Below are 21,679 nucleotides of genomic sequence, written 5' to 3' on the forward strand. Positions count from 1 at the left end.
AGGAGCCTGGGAGGCCTTCTAGTTCCCCATATGGATGCTGTGTTCATCCCTAAAAACACATTTCTGTTTCCTCCCGGCCAGCAGGTCTGCCAAAGGACCACCAGGTCAGGTGGTGGTTCGGGAAGCCGGCATTTTATACTTCCTGTGTTTTAGCACGACATCCCTCTCCATCACACCCACGTTATTTCTGACGCTGTTCTACTTCAATGGAGCCAGAGGAGTGGCGCGTGTTGAATGCGAGAGATTAACGTTCAATTGGGCAGCGGAACACTGACGTTCTACTGGGGACGAGGCACCAGCCAGGGGCGCAGAGCATCCCTCCATCTCTGCGGAGCTGGGTGCCAGCTCTGCACGTTAATTCAGGCTCTGCCCTCCTGGGGGCGCCGTGCCCCAGCTCTGAGCCCCCGGGGACGGGGAGCGGGCAGCGGTGCGCGCCCGCACCCCAGGGTCTGTCTCCGCCGGAGCCTTTCGCGGTGCTGATACGCGCCCCCGCGCCCCCTGCCGGGTGCTGCACCAGACATCCACCCGCCCGCACCTCCGAACCCCCTCCCGCACCGGCTTCCAGAAAGCTCCCGGTGCTTTCTACCGCATTCTTTGGGCGTGAGTCATGCAGGTTTGCAGCCAGCCCCAAAGTGGGTGTATACGCAGCAGAGCGCTATAAATACGAGCGCCTCACCGTGCTGTGCACGCGGCGTCGCCAGGAGGAGCGCGCGGGCACCGCTGACCGGTGAGATGTCCCCACCTTTCCTGCCCCTGTGCAGAGCCTGGCCGGGACTGGTGAGCGGGCGGGGGGCGGCACCCAGGCGAGGAGAGGACGGCCACTGGGAGTCACAGGGCTGTCAGAGGGGCGCTTTAGATGGAGTCGCGGATCCAGGGAAGGGAAGTGGTCGGAGCCCCATCACCAGACAGCCGAGCCGGGACCGAATTGTCGGCAGACAGGCAAGGGACTCAGGGAGCCCTTTGTTCATCAGCTCCAACCACAATTCTGTGGGGTAAACGGGATAGATGTAAGGATCCTCCTTTTGTAAAGATGTGGGAATTGACACTTGGAGGACTGACGCTGTTGCCCGAGGCCAGGCTAGTGAGTGGCAGAGCTGGCCTGCACTTGCAGCCTTCCTGCAGCATCGTCCTTGGAAAGGTACTGAGCTCCAGGGGTGGTTGTCAGCTTGCGCGCATGAGTCATCTTGTTTGCTCGCGAATTCTCTAGTTCTCTGGATTGTGTGTTTATAAGTAACGATGTTTTGATTTAAGTATATGTTGCAACCACTGAAATCCTACTCTTTCTGCTTCCTAATGCACCAGGGTACATCAGAGAAACATCACACAACCTCCATCAGACTTCAGACACCTGATTCAACTGTCTCATTTTATAGATGATAATCTGAAGCCTGGAGAGGTTTAGGACCGTCTCCAAAGATAGACAGCAAATAGGTATCAGAATTGGAATTAGAACCCAAGCCTTGACCTTCCAGAATTTCTGGACCTAATGAAAAAAAGAAACTTATTATTATTTTTTTTTAAGAGTGAAGTTTGGAATTTAAGAGTAAGTACAGATACTAAAGAAGGATGCTTGCCAGAGTGTTCATGATAATAATAGTGGGAAATTACAGACAATTTAAATGCCCGGCCTCGTGGGATGGCAAAATAAAGTACATCAGAAAAAGGACTCTTGTTACACAGCCACAAAAGTGTGCTTTTAGAGGGTATTTGAAGATAGTGGATGTAAAGGATCCGACTGTATGCAAATGCATAGAAAAGAGGAAATATACCACAGTGCTAATGTTTGCCTCTCCATGGTGTGAATTACAGGTGAATTATTTTCTCATTTTTCTTTTTGTTTGAGTTTTCTGCATTTGGGGAGGCAGTAGGAGAGGAGCTTGGGCTTTGGGCTTTAAACCCTGCAGCTTACTAGCTGCGTGACCATGTCCTCCCCACGGCTTCCTCTGGGGAAAGGAGGGCCTTGGAGTGGCTTGTTCAATCAGAGCAGTTGGCAACCAGGCACCCTGGCCAGGAGATGGGTGTGGAGGTGAGTCAGTGCAAAGGGAGGGCAGTTTGGCCGCGCAGCCGCTGTTATCCTACTGGCCTTGGACTAGTATCGATATCACCTGCAAGCTTATTAGAAAAGCAGTCTCTGAATCAGAATCAGCATTATAACAAGACTCCCGGGTAATTCGTAGTAGCTGATCACATCACTGAGGCAAAGCCCACAGTCGGGGAGGGACCACAGATGACCTTTGTGTACCTGCTTCAGTTCCTCTGTCCCTCTCCCAACACACCATCTCCTCCCACTTCCCCGATAGATACTGCCAATGCCCATGATTGATCCTACGTCAATTTTGAAGGAGTCGGAATTTCCTATGATTACATAAGACCCTTGGGTTTACAGAACACATTCCCGTCTCTAAAATCTCTATTAGGTCCATTTTACAGGTGAGGAAATGGAGGCTCAGAGATTTAAGTGACTTGGTGTCAAGGAAACCACACTGGACTGGGGTTTGGGAGGGCTGAGTCCTTATCCTGGGGTTGTCACCAGCTTGCTGCAGGCCTTGGGGAGCCCCATCCTGTCTCTGGGTTCAGCCTCCCCTCTGAGGTGGAGGGATTGGGCGTGAGACAGGTCTCTCTCCCAGCTTGGAACTCAGTGGCTCCCATGGCCCCCAGGCTCTTGGTGGGAGATCCTGTACTGACCGCTGGGATTCCAGGCTTCTCATCCAGAGCTCTTGCCTTTGGCTGTCCCGTCTCTCTTTTCCTCAGGACCCAATGCCCTGTCTTCTGGTCCCAACCTATTTCAGAGGCTCGTGTCTGGATTTCTCAGAAGTCTTTGCTATCGGGGGCCTCTTGCTGGAGGGGTGTTTCTCGCCAGCTTTCGCTCTCTGGCGTGACAAAGGCTCTGTCCTTGTTTGAGGCGTTTCAGGCTTCAGTGAGCAGCTAGGACAGAGCCACGCAGACCTGAAATAGCACCCTGGCCTAGCTGCCCACTCACCATTTCTGGGGAAGGCGGTGACCCGCTCTCTTCTCCCACGCTGCTCGGGAACCACAGCCTGGCTGCCTTACTAATTATGTCTCAGGAGAGACTTGCCTCATTAATATTCTCCCAAGGGTCCAGATGGGCCTGCTGAGCGGAGAGCAGCTTCTGGATGTGCATCATTTCGGGAAGGGGAGACCCCCTTCCCATTCTCTTAGGGGAAACGGGTGAGTTCAGATGAGCATTGGGGTGAAGGGCAGTGCAGGGGGAGGGGTTTCTGTTTTGCAACAACTTCAGCTTCTGGGAAAGGGTCCATTGTGTAAGACCAGCTGGTCCAGGGCTCAAGGCAGCTAGCCGAGTGGTGGTGGGAGGACCCTGGCACACACCCTGCTGTGGGCTTAGAGGGACTGGCTGCGTGAAAGGGACCTGGTAGAGCAGAGTGGCACGTCCTCCCACAGGGACTTTTCCTGGGGAGGTTCTTTGCCCTGCTCCCCCCCCTGCCGTTAATCCTTTGGCTTTGCCCCTCCCTCTCTATTCCCTGAAGACAACCGTCCTCCCCGCCTTGCTCTACTTTCATCCACGCTAGGGATGACAAATGGATTCATTTCCCTGTAGCAACCCATAGGCTGTCACTGCCTCAGACCCTTGAAAAGCAATTTCAGGAGGTGTCGAGCCTTGGTGGGGACAGTGCTGTGATTGATTGGTGATGCCTGCTGTGGGCAGGATGGGTGATGCAGACAGCAGGGGGCTGTCTGTGCTGTGGGCTGCAGTCCCCACTTTAGGGGGACGGCAGAGGCCAGCTGAGTGACCCAAGAGAGGTGTTTTCAGGGTTCGTTTGACGTGAGCAGGTATATCAGATAGATGCCCTTTCTGGATGCAGAAAGCACATGTGCCTTTTTTAGGCATAGTCAGCTATTATGGGGGACAAGGAGAAGGAGGAAGGAGGAGGGCGGCTCGGACCAGAGCCCAGTGGCTCTGACTCTGGAGTTCTCGTTTCTTCTATATCAGGCTGCTGTCCTGTGGTTCCTCCCCGTACCCACTTCCTCCACTTTCTTTTGAAGGGGCCCAGTGGCAAGTCTGATACTTTCTTGTCACTTCCCTGGGATAAAAAGTCAGTGATGCCAGCTGCAGGGAGAGTGGAGGGCAAGGCCTCGGCAGGGTTCCTGGGAAGCCGCACAGGCAGCAGGCTGGGCCCGTAACCAGCGGGCTGTCTAGCTGTTACCATGACAGTCCCCTGTTCTCTGCAAACAGAGGCGTGCTAGGATTCCAGAATTGGAGAAGGAGGCAAGATGAAGACTCTACTGCTGCTCGTGGGCCTGCTGCTGAGCTGGGAGAATGGCAGGGCAATCTCGGACAAAGAGCTCCAGGGTAAGTGACCCGGCGTGCTCTCCTGGCATGCTTCCCTGTGTCAGGGCCCCAAGGGTTAAGACCACCTTTGTCCTGTGAATCGGATCGGGTTTGCTCTGCCCAGTCCCCTCTCTGAGCCGTCTCTCGCCGGCCTAGGCTCTCAGTGGTCAGGTGGGCTTCCAGGCAGTTTCAGGTAGACCCCAAGCCCTTTCTGGCTGCTGCAGCTCGTTTGGCTATTCCCCTCCCCGTCTGCTCGGTCCGGCGTCCACACCTCTTCCACGAAGCTCCATGAAGCCTGGACCATTGGAGCCTCTGTGGATTTCCCCTTGAGTTTCCATAGCACTTACTACCTGTATCCACCACCTTTCCACCTAGAAAACCAATGCTCCGGATTCAGGTAAGGCGGAATATCATTCACTACGAGGGCTTGTCATCCTTCAGAGCCCAGCTGGTGGCTCCCCTCTGCTGCCAGGCCTTTCCTGAAACCTGTCTTCCCTCTGCCCCACTCTTGTCCTATGAGCTGACTGACTCTCTGGGGTAATAGTTAAAAACCCAAGCGTTGAGCTCAGAGCTGCATGGAAATCTGGCTCCGCCCTCCCCAGCTGTATAACCCTGGGTAAGTATCTTGATCTCACTGCGATTCTTTATCCTCGATTGTGCAAAGGGGTGAAGACAGTGTCAAGAGTATTAAATAAAATGCACGTGAAGTGTCCAGCTCAGCATTTGGCCCAGGATAAGAACCAGAGAAGCATTGGCTGTTACTTTCGGTACTTTGGTGACATTGTCTCATTACATTTGTCACACGGTGTGGTGTCTGATCACAGTGTCCTTGAAGGATGGTGCTATTAAGCCACCTCTGTGGCCCTGTCACCTGACACTGCATCGGAACAGCGAAGTTCAGATGTCTGCTTAAACTGCATTGCAGAAAGACTTGTATCTACAATAACACTGTTTTATATTTTGATGCTTAAACAGTTAGGCTTCCAGGATTTTTTTTTTTTTTTCCTTGAAGAATTTCTTCTGCAGCTGGGTAGGCTGCTTCTCCAGAGCTCCAGGGGCGGACTGGGTTGTCCCTCCTCTGGGGCGTGTCCGCTCCGATGGTTTGCATTTCTGAGCAGCTGGGTGTAATCGATTCTCTGGCCCTGGGTCTACAGTGAGCCCTGGGATGGAACCTGTGTCAGGGCAAAGCTGGGGCCCAAAGGCTGCCTGCCAGGGGGATCCTAGCTATGGCAGCCCCTGGGCCCACTGGCCTTTCTGACCATTCCAGCTGGTTCCAGGGTTATATCCCCAGCACCATCCCTTCCTCTGGCCTCATCTACCTCCCTGCTCTTTTCTTGCAGAAATGTCCACCGAGGGGAGTAAGTACATTAATAAAGAAATTAAAAATGCTCTCAAGGAGGTGAAACAGATAAAGACCCTAATAGAACAGACCAACGAAGAGCGCAAATCATTGCTTGGCTCCTTAGAGGAGGCTAAGAAGAAGAAAGAGGTAAGAAGAGCCCGGGTGACCCCCACCTTGATCCACTGTGCTGGAGGGAGGGAGGGGCCGTTGCTCTTCCGAATGCCCTGCCAGGTTACTATGGTGACCCGCAGGCCTTCTCCGGTTGTGTCAGCTGATACTGGGGCTGTGGTTAACAAATAGGGAAGGTTTATTTGCTTTTCAAAGCTTCAAGCAGTGAGATCTTGGATCTGGTTTTGTTACAAGCCTGGCCCAGGGCCTGCCGCCCAGATTCACTTCAGTAGATTTTTCTAAACCTAGACTATGTGCAAGGTCCAAGGCAGGCTTTGGGTAGGGTCTGTCACTGTCACAGGTTAGGAGAGGGGTGGCACCCTACCTTCAGGAAGCTTATCTAGTAGGGTCAATACCTTTGGGGGTACGGCAGGCGCATGCTGTATTGCCCAAGTCTCTATAGAGTTCTGGACTACTTCGTAAAGAGACACCTAGGTCCAATGGTGAACATACAAAACTAAAACACTATAATTCAATAAGGAGCTTATTTAAAAACTCAATAATGTCCTTCAGGGTCTCCTCAAAGCCTATTCCCATTGCCACCCTACCGCTAATGACAGAGATGCTGAGATGGGGCCCCTGCCACCTTCATGATCCCTGATGCATAGAGTAAAAGCGTTATAAAGACTCAGAAAAGTTGTGCGGTAAAGGAAGCACGTGTAACTTCATTTAATCCAAGTGTTTTCCAAATCGAATTGACCAGGGAATCCATTTATTTTTTTCCTGATAGCTTGTAGCACAATTCCATGGAAACCACTTAAGGAAATGTTGGCCTGGGTGCAGCTCTAACTTTCTTTGAAACTTAGTGCCTTTCTTGGCATCAGTATTAGTTCTCGTCACACTATGAGAAACCTAGAGCCCGTGCAGAAGTAGCAAGTCTTGTTCTTGAATTTTTTTTTTTTTTTTTTTTTGTGGTACACGGGCCTCTCACTGTTGTGGCCTCTCCCGTTGTGGAGCACAGGCTCCAGATGCGCAGGCTCGGCAGCCATGGCTCATGGACCCAGCCGCTCCGCGGCATGTGGGATCTTCCCGGACCGGGGCACGAACCCGTGTCCCCTGCATCGGCAGGTGGACTCTCAACCACTGTGCCACCAGGGAAGCCCTTGTTCTTGAATTTTTGCGCTTCTCATTGGAGTTTGATATTTGACAATCCAGGTTCTACGATAAAGCATATCAAGTTTGGAAAAAGGCTCCATGACTTCTTAGTTGAGGAATACGCGAACCGGAAAGAAAGGAATTGGGCAGCAGGTTGACGCCTGTGAGTTGACCCAGTTGGAGGCGTGGTGGCCTTCCCCATCTCGGACGAGGGGGCAGGGGACACAGAGCAAGAGAAGACCTCACATATTCAGATATTCATAGTGTAGCTTTGCTTTGGGGTATGGATGGTCTACTTAATTCTTTGAAGAGTAATACACATTTATCAAGATTTTAATATAGAAAAGCAGAAGTTTTTCCATAACCCTTTTACCTAAGGACAATTCACTTAACATTTGATCTATTTCTTACTACATTTTCTCCTCTATACTTTTTGGACAGTGACTATACTCAAACTCCTGAATTTTTAACATGAAAAATGCTTATTATAATACTTAAAACTTACTACAAACATCCCTTGTAATGCTGTCCTATCTACCTTTTGTAGGTACCACAGTTTCCTTAACTTGTTCCCTAGTTTTGAGCATTGGGGTTGATTCCAGTATTTTTGTTGCCACACATGAATATTGTAACAGATATCTTCAAGCATATGGATTTTTCCTTTATTGCAGGAATTCCTTGGGATAGATTCTTGTAGAATTACTGGATCAAATGTCATGGTCATCTTGGAGAGTTTCGGTAGTAGTGGTGATTTTAATTTCGGAAGCTTACCTATTCCTGTGGCATGCCGGGGACCATGGTTGCAATAGAGAAATAAGATTCAGGGAAGCTTTGAAAGATGACGTTTAAATTCCAGAAGTTGAGACTAGGAAGTGGGGTATTAGCGAGAGGGGAGTCCTGGAGTAGAGACTGTAAGTGTAGCGTCAGAGAAAGGAGCTGTCCAGATGAGCTCTAATGGCTGGAAAGGACTAAGGAGCAGTTGGATCTTGAAGACGAGAGGATGTTTAGAGCCAGATGGGGAGGGAATTCCAGGTGGGCAGATTTGGGAACACGTGAGCCAGAGCAGGGGTGGCAATAAGCACCCCATGTGGCCAGGTTGGGCCGGGGGGCCAGCACCACGGTGCCTGCTTGGGGAAGGGGAAGCCATGGTTTCTGTTGCTAACCCAGCCTTCGTCCTCCTGTAGGATGCCCTGAATGACACCAAGGATTCTGAAACAAAGCTGAAGGCGTCCCAGGGGGTGTGCAATGAGACCATGACGGCCCTCTGGGAGGAGTGTAAGCCTTGCCTGAAACAGACCTGCATGAAGTTCTACGCGCGTGTCTGCAGAAGCGGCTCAGGACTGGTGGGCCAACAGGTGACAAGGGGTCCCGCTTCTTCAGCACAGCCTGGGCTCTGGTTGGGCAGTGAGGAGGACTGAATATGCTTCTTTGGTTCTGCACCCAATTCCAAGTGTGGGGATTTCCCCATCAAGAATTTCTCCCACACCGGCTGGGTGTCCTGCAGTTGAACTCCGCTCTGACCCCGTCTACCCAGAGACAGCGTCGGACCCCACGGGCTCAGGGCTCAGTCCCACAGGACGCCTCCCCATCCCCACTGCCAACTTCAGCCGCCGATCACAAGTCCAGGTGGTCACCTGTGTTTCTGACGGACTGGCTGTAGATTAGAGTTTCCCATGACCGCCCCCTTGGGTTCAATTAATTTGCTAGATGAGCTCATAGAACTCGGAGAAACATTTTACATACTAGATTATTGGTGTGTTATAAAAGGATATAACTCAGAAACAGCCAGATGGAAGAGATGCCCAGCGGGAGGGATGGGGAAAGGATGGGGAACTTCCATCACCTCTTCAAGTTCAACAGTCTCCTGCATCTCATTGGCACATGTGTTCATCAACCCAGAAGCTCCCCAAGCCCATCCTTTTGGGTTTAATGGAGGCATCGTTACATAGGTACGATTGATTAAATCATTGACCATTGGTCATTGATTCAAGGTCCAGCCCCTCTCCCCTCCTTGGAAATCAGGTGGTGGGGCAGAAAGTTCCAACCCTCTAATCCTAGGGTTGGCTCCCCTGGCGACCAGCCCCCATCCCTAGGTGCTTTCCGAAAAGTCACCTCACTAACATAACAAAAGACACTTTTATTGCTCTTATCACAGGAAATTCCAAGGGCTTTAGGACCTCTTTATCAAGGACCAGACCAAATATATATTTCTTATTATAAATCACAACATCACAGCTTCATTTCACATGCCGGATGCAATTGATTAGTTCTGGCTGCATTGCGGCCCAGAGCGCTGTGATCAATTGGTAATGTCTGCTATGAGTGCAGTAATGTGGAGTCATGAAAAGCACCTGTGCCAGGTATTTGCCATCTTCCGAAGACTCTCATTCAGCAATTATTAGCTGCCTAACGTAACAAATGGCTCCACGGTATGGCAGATCCCTGCATCCACTTAAACAGAAGGAATTAAGAATTTTTAGTACCCTATTATTGATCCTCCCTGTCCTGCAGTCCTTGCTCAGCTAGGGCTCATGAATTTTGCCCTTTCCAGGAGTCCCGTCAGTTGGCCCTTGGCTGAGCAGGCCTGGGGATCACCAGTGGCCAAAGAGGACAGCAGACTAGTCTCATGTGACAGGCCTTGTTACTCTCTCGGCCTCGCAGGTCTTCCTAAGCTCTTCCCCTCGGGGTCGGTAGAAAGGAAAGGCACTGACCTGGACAGTTCAGAGATGGGGAGCCAGTCCCAGCCTGGCCTTCTGCCGCCTGCTGTGACTCTGAGTTGCCCCGGGTGCAGGCAGGAGGGGCCGGGCCTGGCCCGTCTTGACAAGGGGGAAGCACCCCTGACTGTCTCCTGTCTCCTGTCGCAGCTCGAGGAGTTCCTGAACCAGAGCTCCCCCTTCTACTTGTGGATCAACGGTGACCGCATCGACTCCCTGCTGGAGAACGACCGGCAGCAGGGCCACGTGATGGACGTCATGGAGGACAGCTTCAACCGTGCATCCAACATCATGGATGAGCTCTTCCAGGACCGGTTCTTTCCCCGGAAGTTCCAGGACACTCAGTATTACTCGCCCTTTGGCTCGTTCCCAAGGGGATCACTCTTCTTCAATCCCAAGTCCCGCTTCGCCCGGAATGTCATGCCTTTCCCCTTGTTGGAACCCCTGAACTTCCATGACGTGTTTCAGCCCTTCTTTGACATGATCCACCAGGCCCAGCAGGCCATGGATGACCACATGCATAGAACTCCCTACCACTTCCCGATGGTGGAATTCCCAGGAGGTTAGAAGGATGGGATGGGAAATCACAATTCATTGAGATGCTAACCCGTTAGATGCTCAGAACTGTGGCCGGGGCTTGGCATGTGTCATCTGAATTCCACCCCCAGAAACCTGGGGAGGGTGCTCTCATCCCAGTTTGATGGGGAGAAAACTATGACAGGATGGTGAAGGAGCATGTCCAAGGGTTCACAGCTGATAAAGTGGGAGCCGGTCAAATCTAGCCCTGCAGGATTCAGAATCTGTGTTCTTTCGAGTGTACCAAGCTCCTTCCAGCAACTGGAGGGCATGACATTGACTCTTTCCTCTAGAGAACTAGACTCCTTTGTCTTGGGAACTCAGGTGGCTTTATGTGGACGCCATGCATATATTGGTGACAAATTATATAATCAGCTCATGGTACAGTTAAGAAAGCTGTTTGTGGCTATAACCTTAGGGTCTGGTAGAGAATGGGCACACAATGAATATATTTTGAATGAAGGAACTCTAACATGGACACGAGAAGCCAAAACTTTTCAGAAGTGATTTCCTTCATTGAACCAATAGACACTCGTTGGCCAACCCCATCTCCTAAATGCTGCAGTTTGACCAGCACTGGGCTGTGGCTTGAAACAGATTGGAAACACAGGAGGGTATTGAATTGAACAAGGAGTTTACTGCACGTCCATAATGGGGGGCTCCCTGTGTTATAAGGAGGTTCTAAGGTGGATCCTATTCCTGCCTTCAAGGCGCTTGCTGTCTGACCCGGGGAGAGAAATGAGCCAGACAGAATGCAGAGCAGAACGGGTTATGATGCCAAAGAGAAGTACGAGCAGGCAGGAGATGTGCCAGCAGGTGGGGATGGTGGGGGAGGGGGCCGAACCCAGCTCAGGGGACCCTGGGGACCATCTGCTTGTCCCGCTGCAGGGAGCCCCGATCCGAGCCTGTGTCTGCAGGCAAACAACCAGAGTCCAACCTGCTCTGCCCACAGAACCATGTCAAAGGGCCAGACAGTAGTGTGGAAGGGCTCTGGGAGATCGCGGTGGTCCATCTCTGTGTCGCTCTGTATGACTTTCCCTTGTGTGTCTCCAGAAAACAGCAGTGACCGCACCGTGTGCAAGGAAATCCGCCACAACTCCACGGGATGCCTGAAGATGAAGGACCAGTGTGAAAAGTGCCAGGAGATCTTGTCCATGGGTGAGTCAGGGGGCCCCGTGGTCTCCTGTATCCTCGGGTCTCCAGCACCTCACTAGGGCTGCTTTTATGGGCTCAGACGGATGGGAGTTCAAATGCCAGCCCTGTTGCCTTCCAGCTGTGACTCTGGGTGGGGGAGTCCTTTGCCCAGCTCTGCTTGAGTCCCCATCTGGGGTCGCGGGTTAAGATGAGGGGCTGTCCCTGAAGTCGGACAGAATACAAGGTGCTTACTGCATGATCCAGCTCACGGTTAACAGGCTGACGGTGGCAGGAGCTGCCGTGCTTTTCTAAAGAGCTGTCATCCTTTGACTTCCCTCAGTTCGTCTGTTCCCAAGGGCCAAACCTAGTAGACGTCCTCGTGTTTTGCGCGGACAGTGAGAGTTTAGGCAGTGTGGTTCTGTTAAACAAACTCTTCCCATGTGTGTGTTACTAAACACTCTTGTAAACACTTTACAAACATTTACTCTTTTTCTTGGAACAACCGGGGTGGCTACAGTTATCATCCCTGTCTTACAGAGGAGGACACTCAGTCAGAGAAGGTTTGGTGACCTGCCCAAGATTACATGACGCCCTGGGGGCGTTTGTGGTGTGTTCCCGATCAGTGCTGCTGTGTTCTCTACCCTGAACACGTGGGTCTCTCCTAGTGGTACCCTAGCTTCCCGGCAAACTTACCTTTGGTAGGTTGGTCCCTGAGGCAGAGGAAATACCTCCCTTCTGCTGTTTCCTTCGGTTTTATCAGGGGGACTAAATTCTTCTTACTTGGAAATAACACCTATAAAAGCGGCGAAACACTTCCTGGCCCACAACAGTCTATGCTCGGAAAAAGTTAATTGTTTCCCTTGTACCGAGCGGATCGATCTTACGGCTTTGCTCTTACTTAATACTTTTTGGGTTTGCCCGGGCAGGCCTTCAGAGTCTAGCTAAATATTCCTAGTCTCATTGCTGTGATTTTAGAAGCTACTGCAAAAGAAATACAAGTGCTATAAGAGGCTGATCTATGAAGAAGCGAGAGGTGAGTACACAACCTCCTGGGTTTATCCCATAAAATACCACGATTAGAAGAGTGTAAATCACACCGTGAGAGAGTCACGTTAGGGCCAGAAGAAGAGACCTACAGATCCCCAAGCTCAGATTGGCGCCCCTGGCACTGATCTTAATGTTCACTGATCACAGCTTCCTGAAACAGCAGTTTTCTTTTCTACATTGAAGAAGACTTATGACCCCTTATCTAAGGTGCTTGCAGCCATTTGAGCAGGTGCTGCCCGGGACCTCCAGACTGGAATTTCACAACTTCGGTACTACCGGCATTTTGGACCAGGTCCTTCTTTGTGGCGGGCGGTCCTGTGCACTGTGAGATGTTTAGCAGCATCCCTGGCCTCTACCCACTGGAGGCCAGTAGCCTCCCACCCTCACCCCAGTTGTGACACCAAAAAGGTTTTCAGACCTTGTCAAATATCCCTGGGGACAGCACCGCCCCAAGTGAGAGCCACTGCTCTAGACTGCTACCCAGTTCTCAATGACAGTCCTTATTTTCCATGATTCCCTGGTAAGAAGAGTTAAGTTTCATCATTATGTACCTTTTTCAACCCAGTTTATTGTTAATAATCCTATGTCTTGCCCCACCTGACATTTTATTTTATTCTAGTGGAAATCATTACAGCCACCATGGTGAAGTGTGCAAAGAACGCCCCCTTTCCCCTGACGTGCTTGGGTTTGATGTGCTCTTTTGGGGAATATCTTTCAAAAATCAAGGGAGAGAAAAACAGTAGTTTTTAGAGAGAGAGAGTGGGTAGTTCCCAGCCCTTATCCACCTGACAACCTGCAGTGGGCACTTGGTGACCAAAAGCAATGAATGAACTTCCCTGCTCTCTGGTGAGCTTGGCGACCAGCCATGGTGGGCAGGTGGGCAAAGCCCGGATGCCCAACCCCAGGCTACTGTGCTCTGTGGCCCGAGGGTCCTGACTGGCTCTTCTGCTACCCAGGCTCCTGGGGCCAGAATTTCCAACTCTATAGATATAGGCAAGCTTGGAGAATTTTCCAGAGCCACAGACTCAGAGTAGGAAGAGCCCAAGTTTAGGAGTTAAAGCCTGGGGTTCAACATCCTGCCCTCACAAATCGTTCATCCTATGACTTTAGGCAAATGATTTACCGCTCTGGTCCTCAGTTTCATTCTTGATAATACTTAACGTCAGAATACATCTGACCATTAGAGATCACGGCTATCCAGTGCACTTGGTGGTGCCTGGTACATAGCAGGTACCATGGCAGCTACAAGTAACATCCACCGTTTCCTGCAATGACTAATGGAGGGAAGGAGGGCAGTGAGGTCTGAGCACATGGAGCCCTGAGGTCCGTGCTTCTTGAGGTGTGGGCAGTGCCCCTCATTGCTGGTCCCCAAGGGGACAGGGTCCTGCACCCAAAGAGAAATCAGTGATGTCACTGAGACAGTTTAGTTCAGATGACATCGTCTCCCAGGGCAAGACATTCTCAATGAAGGACGCGCATGCTGATTTACATGCGGGGCGAGCCTTCTGTTTTGTCTTGGGCTGCTAGCGAACGCTTGGTGGACTGGAGCTTGGAGTAGCTCTGCCTTAGGTCCTGGCTGCGTGAACTGGTTGCCATTTGTTTTCATCCCTTTTTAGCTCTCCCTTCACGTTTCTGTCGTTTGTCTTTTTTTTTTTTTAATCTCCGGGCAGACTGTTCAGCCAACGACTCCTCTCAGATGCAGCTGCGCCAGCAGCTGAACATGTCCCTGCAGCTGGCGGAGAAGTTCAGCAAGCTGTACGACCAGCTGCTCCAGTCCTACCAGCAGAAGATGCTGAACACATCCTCCCTGCTGAAGCAGCTGAACGAGCAGTTCACCTGGGTGTCCCAGCTGGCCAACCTCACGCACAGCGACAGCCAGCACTATCTCCAGGTCTCCACGGTGAGTCTGTCCTGGCCACACACTGAAGCTGGGCTCAAGGTGTTGTCTGGAGCTCATGTGATCCTCCCCCAGGGCTGAAACGGGGTGAAGATGTTCAAGAGCGCATGTCTGCTTTTCACTGAGCATTTGTCATATGGCAGGAAACAAAAACCTCAGGTCCAGTGGTGCATGGAAACCTTATCACTCAGTGACGTGGAATGTCATGAACCCATTTTACAGATGAGGAAACTGAGAGGTTCAGCATCTTATCCAGCGTCTCCTATCTGCAGGGTGATCACCTGGGTGTTTGTTTGAACCTGTCTGCCCGGCTGCAGAGCTAGTGCCCTTTCCGGGGAGCTGCCTTGCTGCCCTGTCCTGCCTAGGATGGCTCATGAATTGTCCCATCGTTCTCCTCCAGTGATAAGAAGCTTCCCTCTAGTGCTGGGAACCTTTTCTTTTTCTTTCCCTGATTCCTCTTCTACCACCACGTGGCCAGTGGCTCCTCAAAGGAAACATGTTTTACTCGGTGGGGCTCCCCCAGGTTGGTCCTTCGTGAATGACATTTATACCCACAAACGAGGGTCTCTGAATTAGGGCATTTCTGTTCACCAAGTTGTATAGGTGTCGAGGTGAGTAAAAAGCAAAGGGGTCAACTGATCTGAATTAATAAGCCTGACTTCAGGTGCCAAATGAGTCCGTGTTGACCGTTGTTTCTGCCCTCTTGTGACTTTTCTCCCTTTAGGTGAATTCCCACAGTTCCGACCCCAGCGTTCCCTCTGGCCTCACTAAGGTGGTTGTGAAGCTCTTTGATTCCTACCCCTTCACTGTGACGGTCCCACAAGAAGTCTCCAATCCTAAGTTTATGGAGACTGTGGCAGAGAAAGCGCTACAACAATACCGCCAGAAGAGCCGGTGAGTGTGTGGGCCTCACCTGCGGTCCCTCTGGGCCCATCAGGTCCCTGGGGACTGAGAAGAGGGCAGAGGACCTGGCCTGGGAATCGCTGCTCCTGTAGCCACAGCGCAGGCAGGGAACCACGAAGTTACTGGGAATTTTCTCCTTCCTTTGGAGGATGTTTCTTCTGGGTTGATAAGAATTGGAGCGTTGGTTGCTGCCTCTCGGTGAATATCAGGCCTCACCTTCCCCTCCCCACCTTCTTTTTCAGGGAGGAGTGAGATGTGAGCGTTGCTTTTCCAAGTATGGGGGTGTCTGCATCCAGCTGCCCCCGCGATGAGCCACAGCCCCCTCTAGAGAGCTCTGCACGTCACCAGCTGACCAGGCCCTGGGCTCGAGGCCCTCCTGACCGCACCCAGCTTCTCCCTCTGGATTTGCACTGTAATGCCTGCATTTGCTGATCACGGGAAGAACTTCCCCGCATGCCACTAACTCAATAAACCGCCTTGTAATCTGAATGCTCTGCTGTGTCCTCTTTATGCTATTTTTGTTTTGTTTTGTTTTTTTTTTTAAATCTCCCACACACTTTCATTTGGGTGTGGAAGAAAAAAGGAGAAAAGAAAAAGCAATGGCTAAGATGGTATGTTCTCATATAGTTGAGCATAAAAGGAGTGGGACAGTGAAGTTGACCCAGTTCAAAGATTTCTTGCTTTTAGGAAGAGAGATGTTCCCTATAGCCAGCTAAAAATACGTTTCTGAAAAATGAATCTTTTCCATTCCATTATAAAGCAGATACATATTCTGATGGGGGCGGGGGTGATACCCTGAAGGAATACATTGAAAATTAGGGTGCAGAAGGGGTAAAAATAAGGCATACCAGTTATTTCCATACATAATTGATATTTTCCTTATGGAAAAAGTAGTGCCCCCCAAAACAAAACGAGGTAATTTTCTTTTAGCTGTAAGAGCCTAGAATCCCTGAGGCACCTTCTTGACTGTGGCATTGATTGACCACTGTCTGTCTATACAAACTTTATATCTTTCCCTCAACCCCAGGAATTTCTCCTCTGCCTGGGTTTCTCGTGATGACTATTCACCCCTCACTCTGAAACATAGCTGGCCTGCAGGACCTTACGTTGCCAGCAGGTGGCAGTGACTAACCGCGGTACTTCACATTAAGAAGCCTCTCCATTTATGAATCTTCTCTACAGAATTCTGTTCATCAAATACGCTTCAAGGTTTGTAGCAAAGTCCACATGTAAATTAAAAGCTTAAAATATTCTTAGTTTACCATTCCTTGTTTCTCCAAGTTATCAACAACCCTGCCACACAAGCAACAAACTCTATGGCTCAGTATATGTTCACAGAAGCTAGTACTTCAGTATTGCTATCAAGGAAGTTCAGAGTAAAGTTAGGGTGATTCATTTAAAGATATACCATAACCTTAATTAGGGTTATGGTTCAGAAGGCATTTGCTAAAATGACCATAATTGTAAATTATATATTACATCATTGCCACAGCTTATGTTTCAAAAATTATTTTCTGTTTTCCATTATGTTGCTGGATGCTGGCAGTCACTACAGCAAGTTGTTGCTTCTTTTTACGCAACCTCCTTTAAACTCTCCTAGACCTGCCCCTTAAAATTCAGAGGCTAAAGCTGACTCAGTTTCACTGGGACCCCTTTTCCCCACCCTCTTCCTTCTTTGCACAGTGGCCTGGTTTGAGGGTCCGTGGACGTCCCTCCATCCCCAACAGTAGTTCCAGCCTGAGGCCCTAGAAGGTCCGAGGCAGGAAATGAGATGTTGGTTTCTGGCTTCCAGGATCCTTGCAGCAGAATGGGAGCAGGGCTTGATGTTCTGAGAAGAGAGGGCTTGTCCTCTGCCTGGCCAGGGGAGTGGCACAAATCCACTGTCAGCCTCTACGTTGACACTTGAAAGCCTTCTGCTAGAAAATTGTAATTAGATGTCATCTCTGATGAGGTGCAACGACCCCAGAGTTGTGCCATGTGCCGCTTGGGCAATTGTAACTAGCAGCCCTGGGCCAACCACAGTGCTCTAAGCCCTGGGCTAATTGCTTTGTGTAATCCCATTGGGTCCCTGCAGTTCCCCTCAGGGCAGGAGTTATTTCTCCCCTGCACAGCACAAAGGCTTCCAGGAGTAGCCTTCATTAGAGAAGTGCCCTGTGACAGGAAGGCCTAGAGGGGAGAAGACCCCACCCCAGTTCCTTGTGGTCCACAGAGACTATAGGCGGGGACCCCGGGTTGCAGCCCTGCACTTTGAAGGGGTGGGGAATAGGGGAGCCGTGGGAGCCCGGAAGCCCCGCCAGAGTGCGCCGAGCAGAGCTCGCCACCTAGTGGTGAGGGTGGGCTTGACAGGGGCCCCTTGGTTCGGGCTTCCCTTCCCCCAAAGGCCTCCAATTAGTCTCCTTTAGGCATCACCTCCCCTGGGGTTACAAGGTCACAGAGTCACAGTGACTGGATTGGAGGAAAATGCTCACCACGGAAGAGAAACTTTGTCCCACCCCAAGGGCCCTGGAGGCTTAGACTGCTGGCAGGGGCCTAAGGAGGACACACGCACCAAGTTCAAGGCTGGCCCAAGGACAGCGTCCACTTGTCTAGGGGGAGAGGAGACCCCTTGCTAGTAGCAGCCCGGGTCAACAGACCAAGCAAGACCCCACCTCACCTCAGAGGAGCTTGACCAGGAGCGAGGAGGACGTCGTGGTCCAGCGTGGGAACACGCCCCGATGCTGGTCTGCTCAGAACCGGAGGAGGGCAGCCTGTGCGCCCCTCACCTCCTCCAGCCCTCCTCCTCCGATGCGGGAGGGGAAGAGTTTGCTTTGGATGCAAGGGTGACGTTCCATAGTAAACTTTGGATCGTTTTAGTAACTGTGACCTTTTCAGGAAGAAAAAACCCAATCTGCATGAGCTGTTAAGTGATGGGAACAGTGGTCAGAGTGAATCAAATTGTTTCATGTTTGTGCCTCCAAAGCAATTGAAACTCCACCATAAACAGATTCCCGGAGTCGCATCCACAGTTGAGCATGAGGTGCAGACAGGAAGTGGCTCGGGGAGAGGTAATTGGGAGTGCGGGTGTAGACATAATAAGGACCATTTATTTGCAGTCATGCAGAATTGGGATCAAACCCAGGTCTGATTCTGGGGTCCATGGGGCCCTCGCTGGCCAGGCTCCCACCTTAGTATCCTCTCTAGACCCAGCATTTGCCCGGGGTTTTCTCGCTGTGACAGGATAGCTTGGCAAACCCAGGAAGTATGAAATGTATCTAAAGACAGCTCGAGAGGGACTCGGGTCTGCAGAATTTATTAATAGAACTGATGACTACCAAATCAGTCAATATGATAGCAAGTGAACGCCAGGCCAAGTGGAACAATTTACGAGGTTAATAATGAACTCTCTGTTTGCCTCTGGGATATCTCGACCCCTCTGTCAGAATCCTCCCGGAGGGTGACACCGCGCAGGGTGGGGTGGGGTGACGGCCGTTGGTCCAGCGCCTCCTGCCCTGCGCCCACCACTCTGAGGCCTCAGTCAACAGTTGCCTCCAGCCAGGTCAAGTCCACTCCAAGGTTGGGGAAGGGGAGTCACTCAGGCTAGGAGAGGGAATGGAGACAGGTCAGCACTTTACTTGCCCTCATCTGTTTGTTGCCTCCAGCACCAAAGGAGTAACGATAACGACGTTCAGCTGGGACCAGACGTTCTCCTACAACCTCCTCTTGATATCCAGACCCTTCGGTGCCCAATTCAATAAAAACGTGCACCTGACCCACGCTGACCGCCACACAGGTGTGGGTGATGGGTGGACCAATTACTCCAGCCTCACATCCATAAAGAGGCTTTCGCCTTCTTTGGGAAGGGCTTCGTGCACAGGTATAAAATCACAGAGATGCACTGACAGCACCGAAGGAAGCTGTTCATTCCCCAGATTCAAGCCCGCGACCCTCCCCAACCCACCTGCCCAGAGTGCACAAGGTATCATTCTTCTTTTTTCTTTTTAATTAAAAAAAAATATTTTTTTGGCCGTGCCCCACGTCATGGGGGTATCTTAGTTCCCTGACCAGGGATGGAACCCGTGCCCCCTGCAGTGGCATCTCGGAGTCTTAACCCCTGGACCCACCGCCAGGGGAAGTCCCAAGGTATCATTTTTAAAAATAGCAATTATCTGGAGCCTAGTGTAACATTCTCTCACTCTGTGTGTGTAAAAACATCCATTTGTGGATGTCAAAACTTAAACCAAAATTTTGATAACTCTTTTTGGGAACTTTCTGGAAATGTCTGGGCCGCTCTTGATCCTGCCACATGGGGAAAGAAACTCAGGATGGAAACGAAAATAAGCCAGGCTTGGGTATTTAGTGCAGCTTCACTCAGACACTGCCTTGTATTTTTTCCCCCTTAGTTCAGGGGTTCCTCACGGAACTATTTTTCGTAGTTATTTTTCGTAGCTATTTTTCCAGCTTCCACTGCCCCATTCTTGGAATAACTCCTGCTTTGGACTCATTTTAGTGACTGGAGACCTACAGGTAAGATCTTCCTAGTAGCGGACCCAGAGACACCCCTTCTAACTGTGAAACCTACCTTTGTGGAGAGATCTCTTCCCTCTCGGCACTGCCCCTCCTCCAGGGCGTCCCTCGGGGTTTGCTCCCTTCTCTGAGGCTTTCCTAGTCGCTTTAGGGTTTGGGACTAGCCAGCCTCTTGCCTGTAGGTCAGAGGGGGACGCTTTGCCCCGCCTGGGCCCGCACCTCGAAGGATCCCGACAGCTGCCACCAGGGGGCGGCATGAATCCCTGTTCCGGGGCTGACAGCGGACGCGGACCTTGAGAGAAGGACCAGAGTTGCGCTCCGGCTCCGCTGATGGCTGGGCTTCGCTGCCCTCTCTCCCTCCAGTCAGGTGACCCACCCACCTCCCCGTATCTTTCCTCTGGGCCCAGCCCCTGCAGGTGGCCAAGTTGACTCTGCAGATTTGGGGTTATCCCCATGCAGAGACACCTACAATTGAAGTGAGGGGGCATCTGGCTTGGCTTTTAAATGTCCCACATCTTTGCCTTTGGGGAGGCTTTCTGAGCGGTGGTGCATCCTTCTGGGACCGTCAGAGCTCACCCGGAGCCCTCCCGTTCTCAGCTGTGAATTTGTGGGGTGCTGGGGCCAGGCGGCCGCCCTGAGGGGACGAGCTGTCCGGAGTTCACTCAGTCGGCTTCATGAGATTTATACGGTTCCTTTTGGCCGGTGACCACTCACCGCAAATTCAACTTTGAGAGCCGCTCACGGCCCAACAGCTCTGATGCTGTACTATGATTTAGTTTCACACTGGCCCAGGGGGACCGCCTTCCTCATCCTGCCAGCCGATTCCTTAGCTGGCAATCACTGTTCGCTGTTAGAAGTACAGGCTCTGAGCCTCAGCACCCACGATTTTTCCGAGTCCCCTGAGATGAGTTGAGTGTGTGCCAGCGGGGCTCATGCTACCTGAGGCTTGGACGTGAGGGCAGTGCTGGGAGAGGCGAGAAGCCAGTCAGTGGGAACCTGGACCAGCAGTGGCCAGGAGGAGACAAGAGAGGAGAGAAAAGTGGATCTGCATTAGCAATGCCTTCAGAAGCGCAATTTATGGCTTCAGGACACAGCTGGTACCAAAAGGACTCTGCAAGGAGAATTTTTTGGGGGGGGAGGATGACCTTCAGGCATCAAAAGATCTCAAATCAAAGGAAGAGTAAATTATATTCATCAAAAGCCTGATCCAGAAAGGGGACCCGGGTTCTCTGGTAATTAGAACGTCTATTTCCAGAACATTCTTTGGCCTCACAATTACCAGGAATTGAAGTTTTACTGAACCTCAGGGTTTGGGGCTTAAGTCATTGCACTGTGTGTTCCTTAATGTCCGTATTTCTCCCCCTGGGGTAGAGGCGAGGTGCGATAAAAGCACACAACAAACACGGCACTACTGCATTAAGCAGAAATGTCACTTAAAGATTTGGAAAATAGAACATTGCTCACAAGTTTAAAACAAAATTACATAATGAAATAGAATGCAAAATTCATAGATTTTATTTATTTTTAAAATTAATTAATTAATTTATTTATGGCTGTGTTGGGTCTTCGTTTCTGTCCGAGGGCTTTCTCTAGCTGTGGCGAGCGGGGGCCGCTCTTCATCGCGGTGCGCGGGCCTCTCACTATCGCGGCCTCTCTTGATGCGGAGCACAGGCTCCAGACGCGCAGGCTCAGTAATGGTGGCTCACGGGCCCAGTTGCTCCGCGGCATGTGGGATCTTCCCAGACCAGGGCTCGAACCCGTGTCCCCTGCATTGGCAGGCAGATTCTAAACCACTGCGCCACCAGGGAAGCCCCAAAATTTGTTGATTTTAAAAATTAAATTCTAGCTATTGAAAATATACGGCTTCAGGATGTACTTTGGTTTACTGGCACTGCCTTTCCTAACGTGCTATGCGACATTGGACAAGTATCCTCACCTCTCTGAGCCTCTGTTTCCTCATCTGTAGAACATGGGAGTGACTCGGACTCCGC

The 21,679-nt window shown here is 51.1% G+C and overlaps 1 protein-coding gene across 1 annotated transcript; it reads left to right on the plus strand.

The window, feature by feature from the left end:
• The first annotated feature begins 595 nt into the window (after positions 1-595).
• On the plus strand, positions 596-15,674 carry CLU (clusterin). The gene is made up of 9 exons (XM_029203105.1): positions 596-727; positions 4,214-4,330; positions 5,650-5,798; positions 8,099-8,269; positions 9,779-10,190; positions 11,258-11,362; positions 14,056-14,285; positions 15,007-15,176; positions 15,428-15,674. The coding sequence occupies exons 2-9, from the start codon at positions 4,252-4,254 to the stop codon at positions 15,435-15,437; spliced, it is 1,326 nt and encodes a 441-aa protein (XP_029058938.1). The 5' UTR covers positions 596-727; positions 4,214-4,251; the 3' UTR covers positions 15,438-15,674.
• The last annotated feature ends 6,005 nt before the right edge of the window (positions 15,675-21,679 follow it).

This window comes from Monodon monoceros, unplaced genomic scaffold (genome assembly GCF_005190385.1).
Source record: "Monodon monoceros isolate NGI ecotype Baffin Bay Population unplaced genomic scaffold, NGI_Narwhal_1 Super_Scaffold_5, whole genome shotgun sequence".
Classification (NCBI taxonomy): domain Eukaryota; kingdom Metazoa; phylum Chordata; class Mammalia; order Artiodactyla; family Monodontidae; genus Monodon; species Monodon monoceros.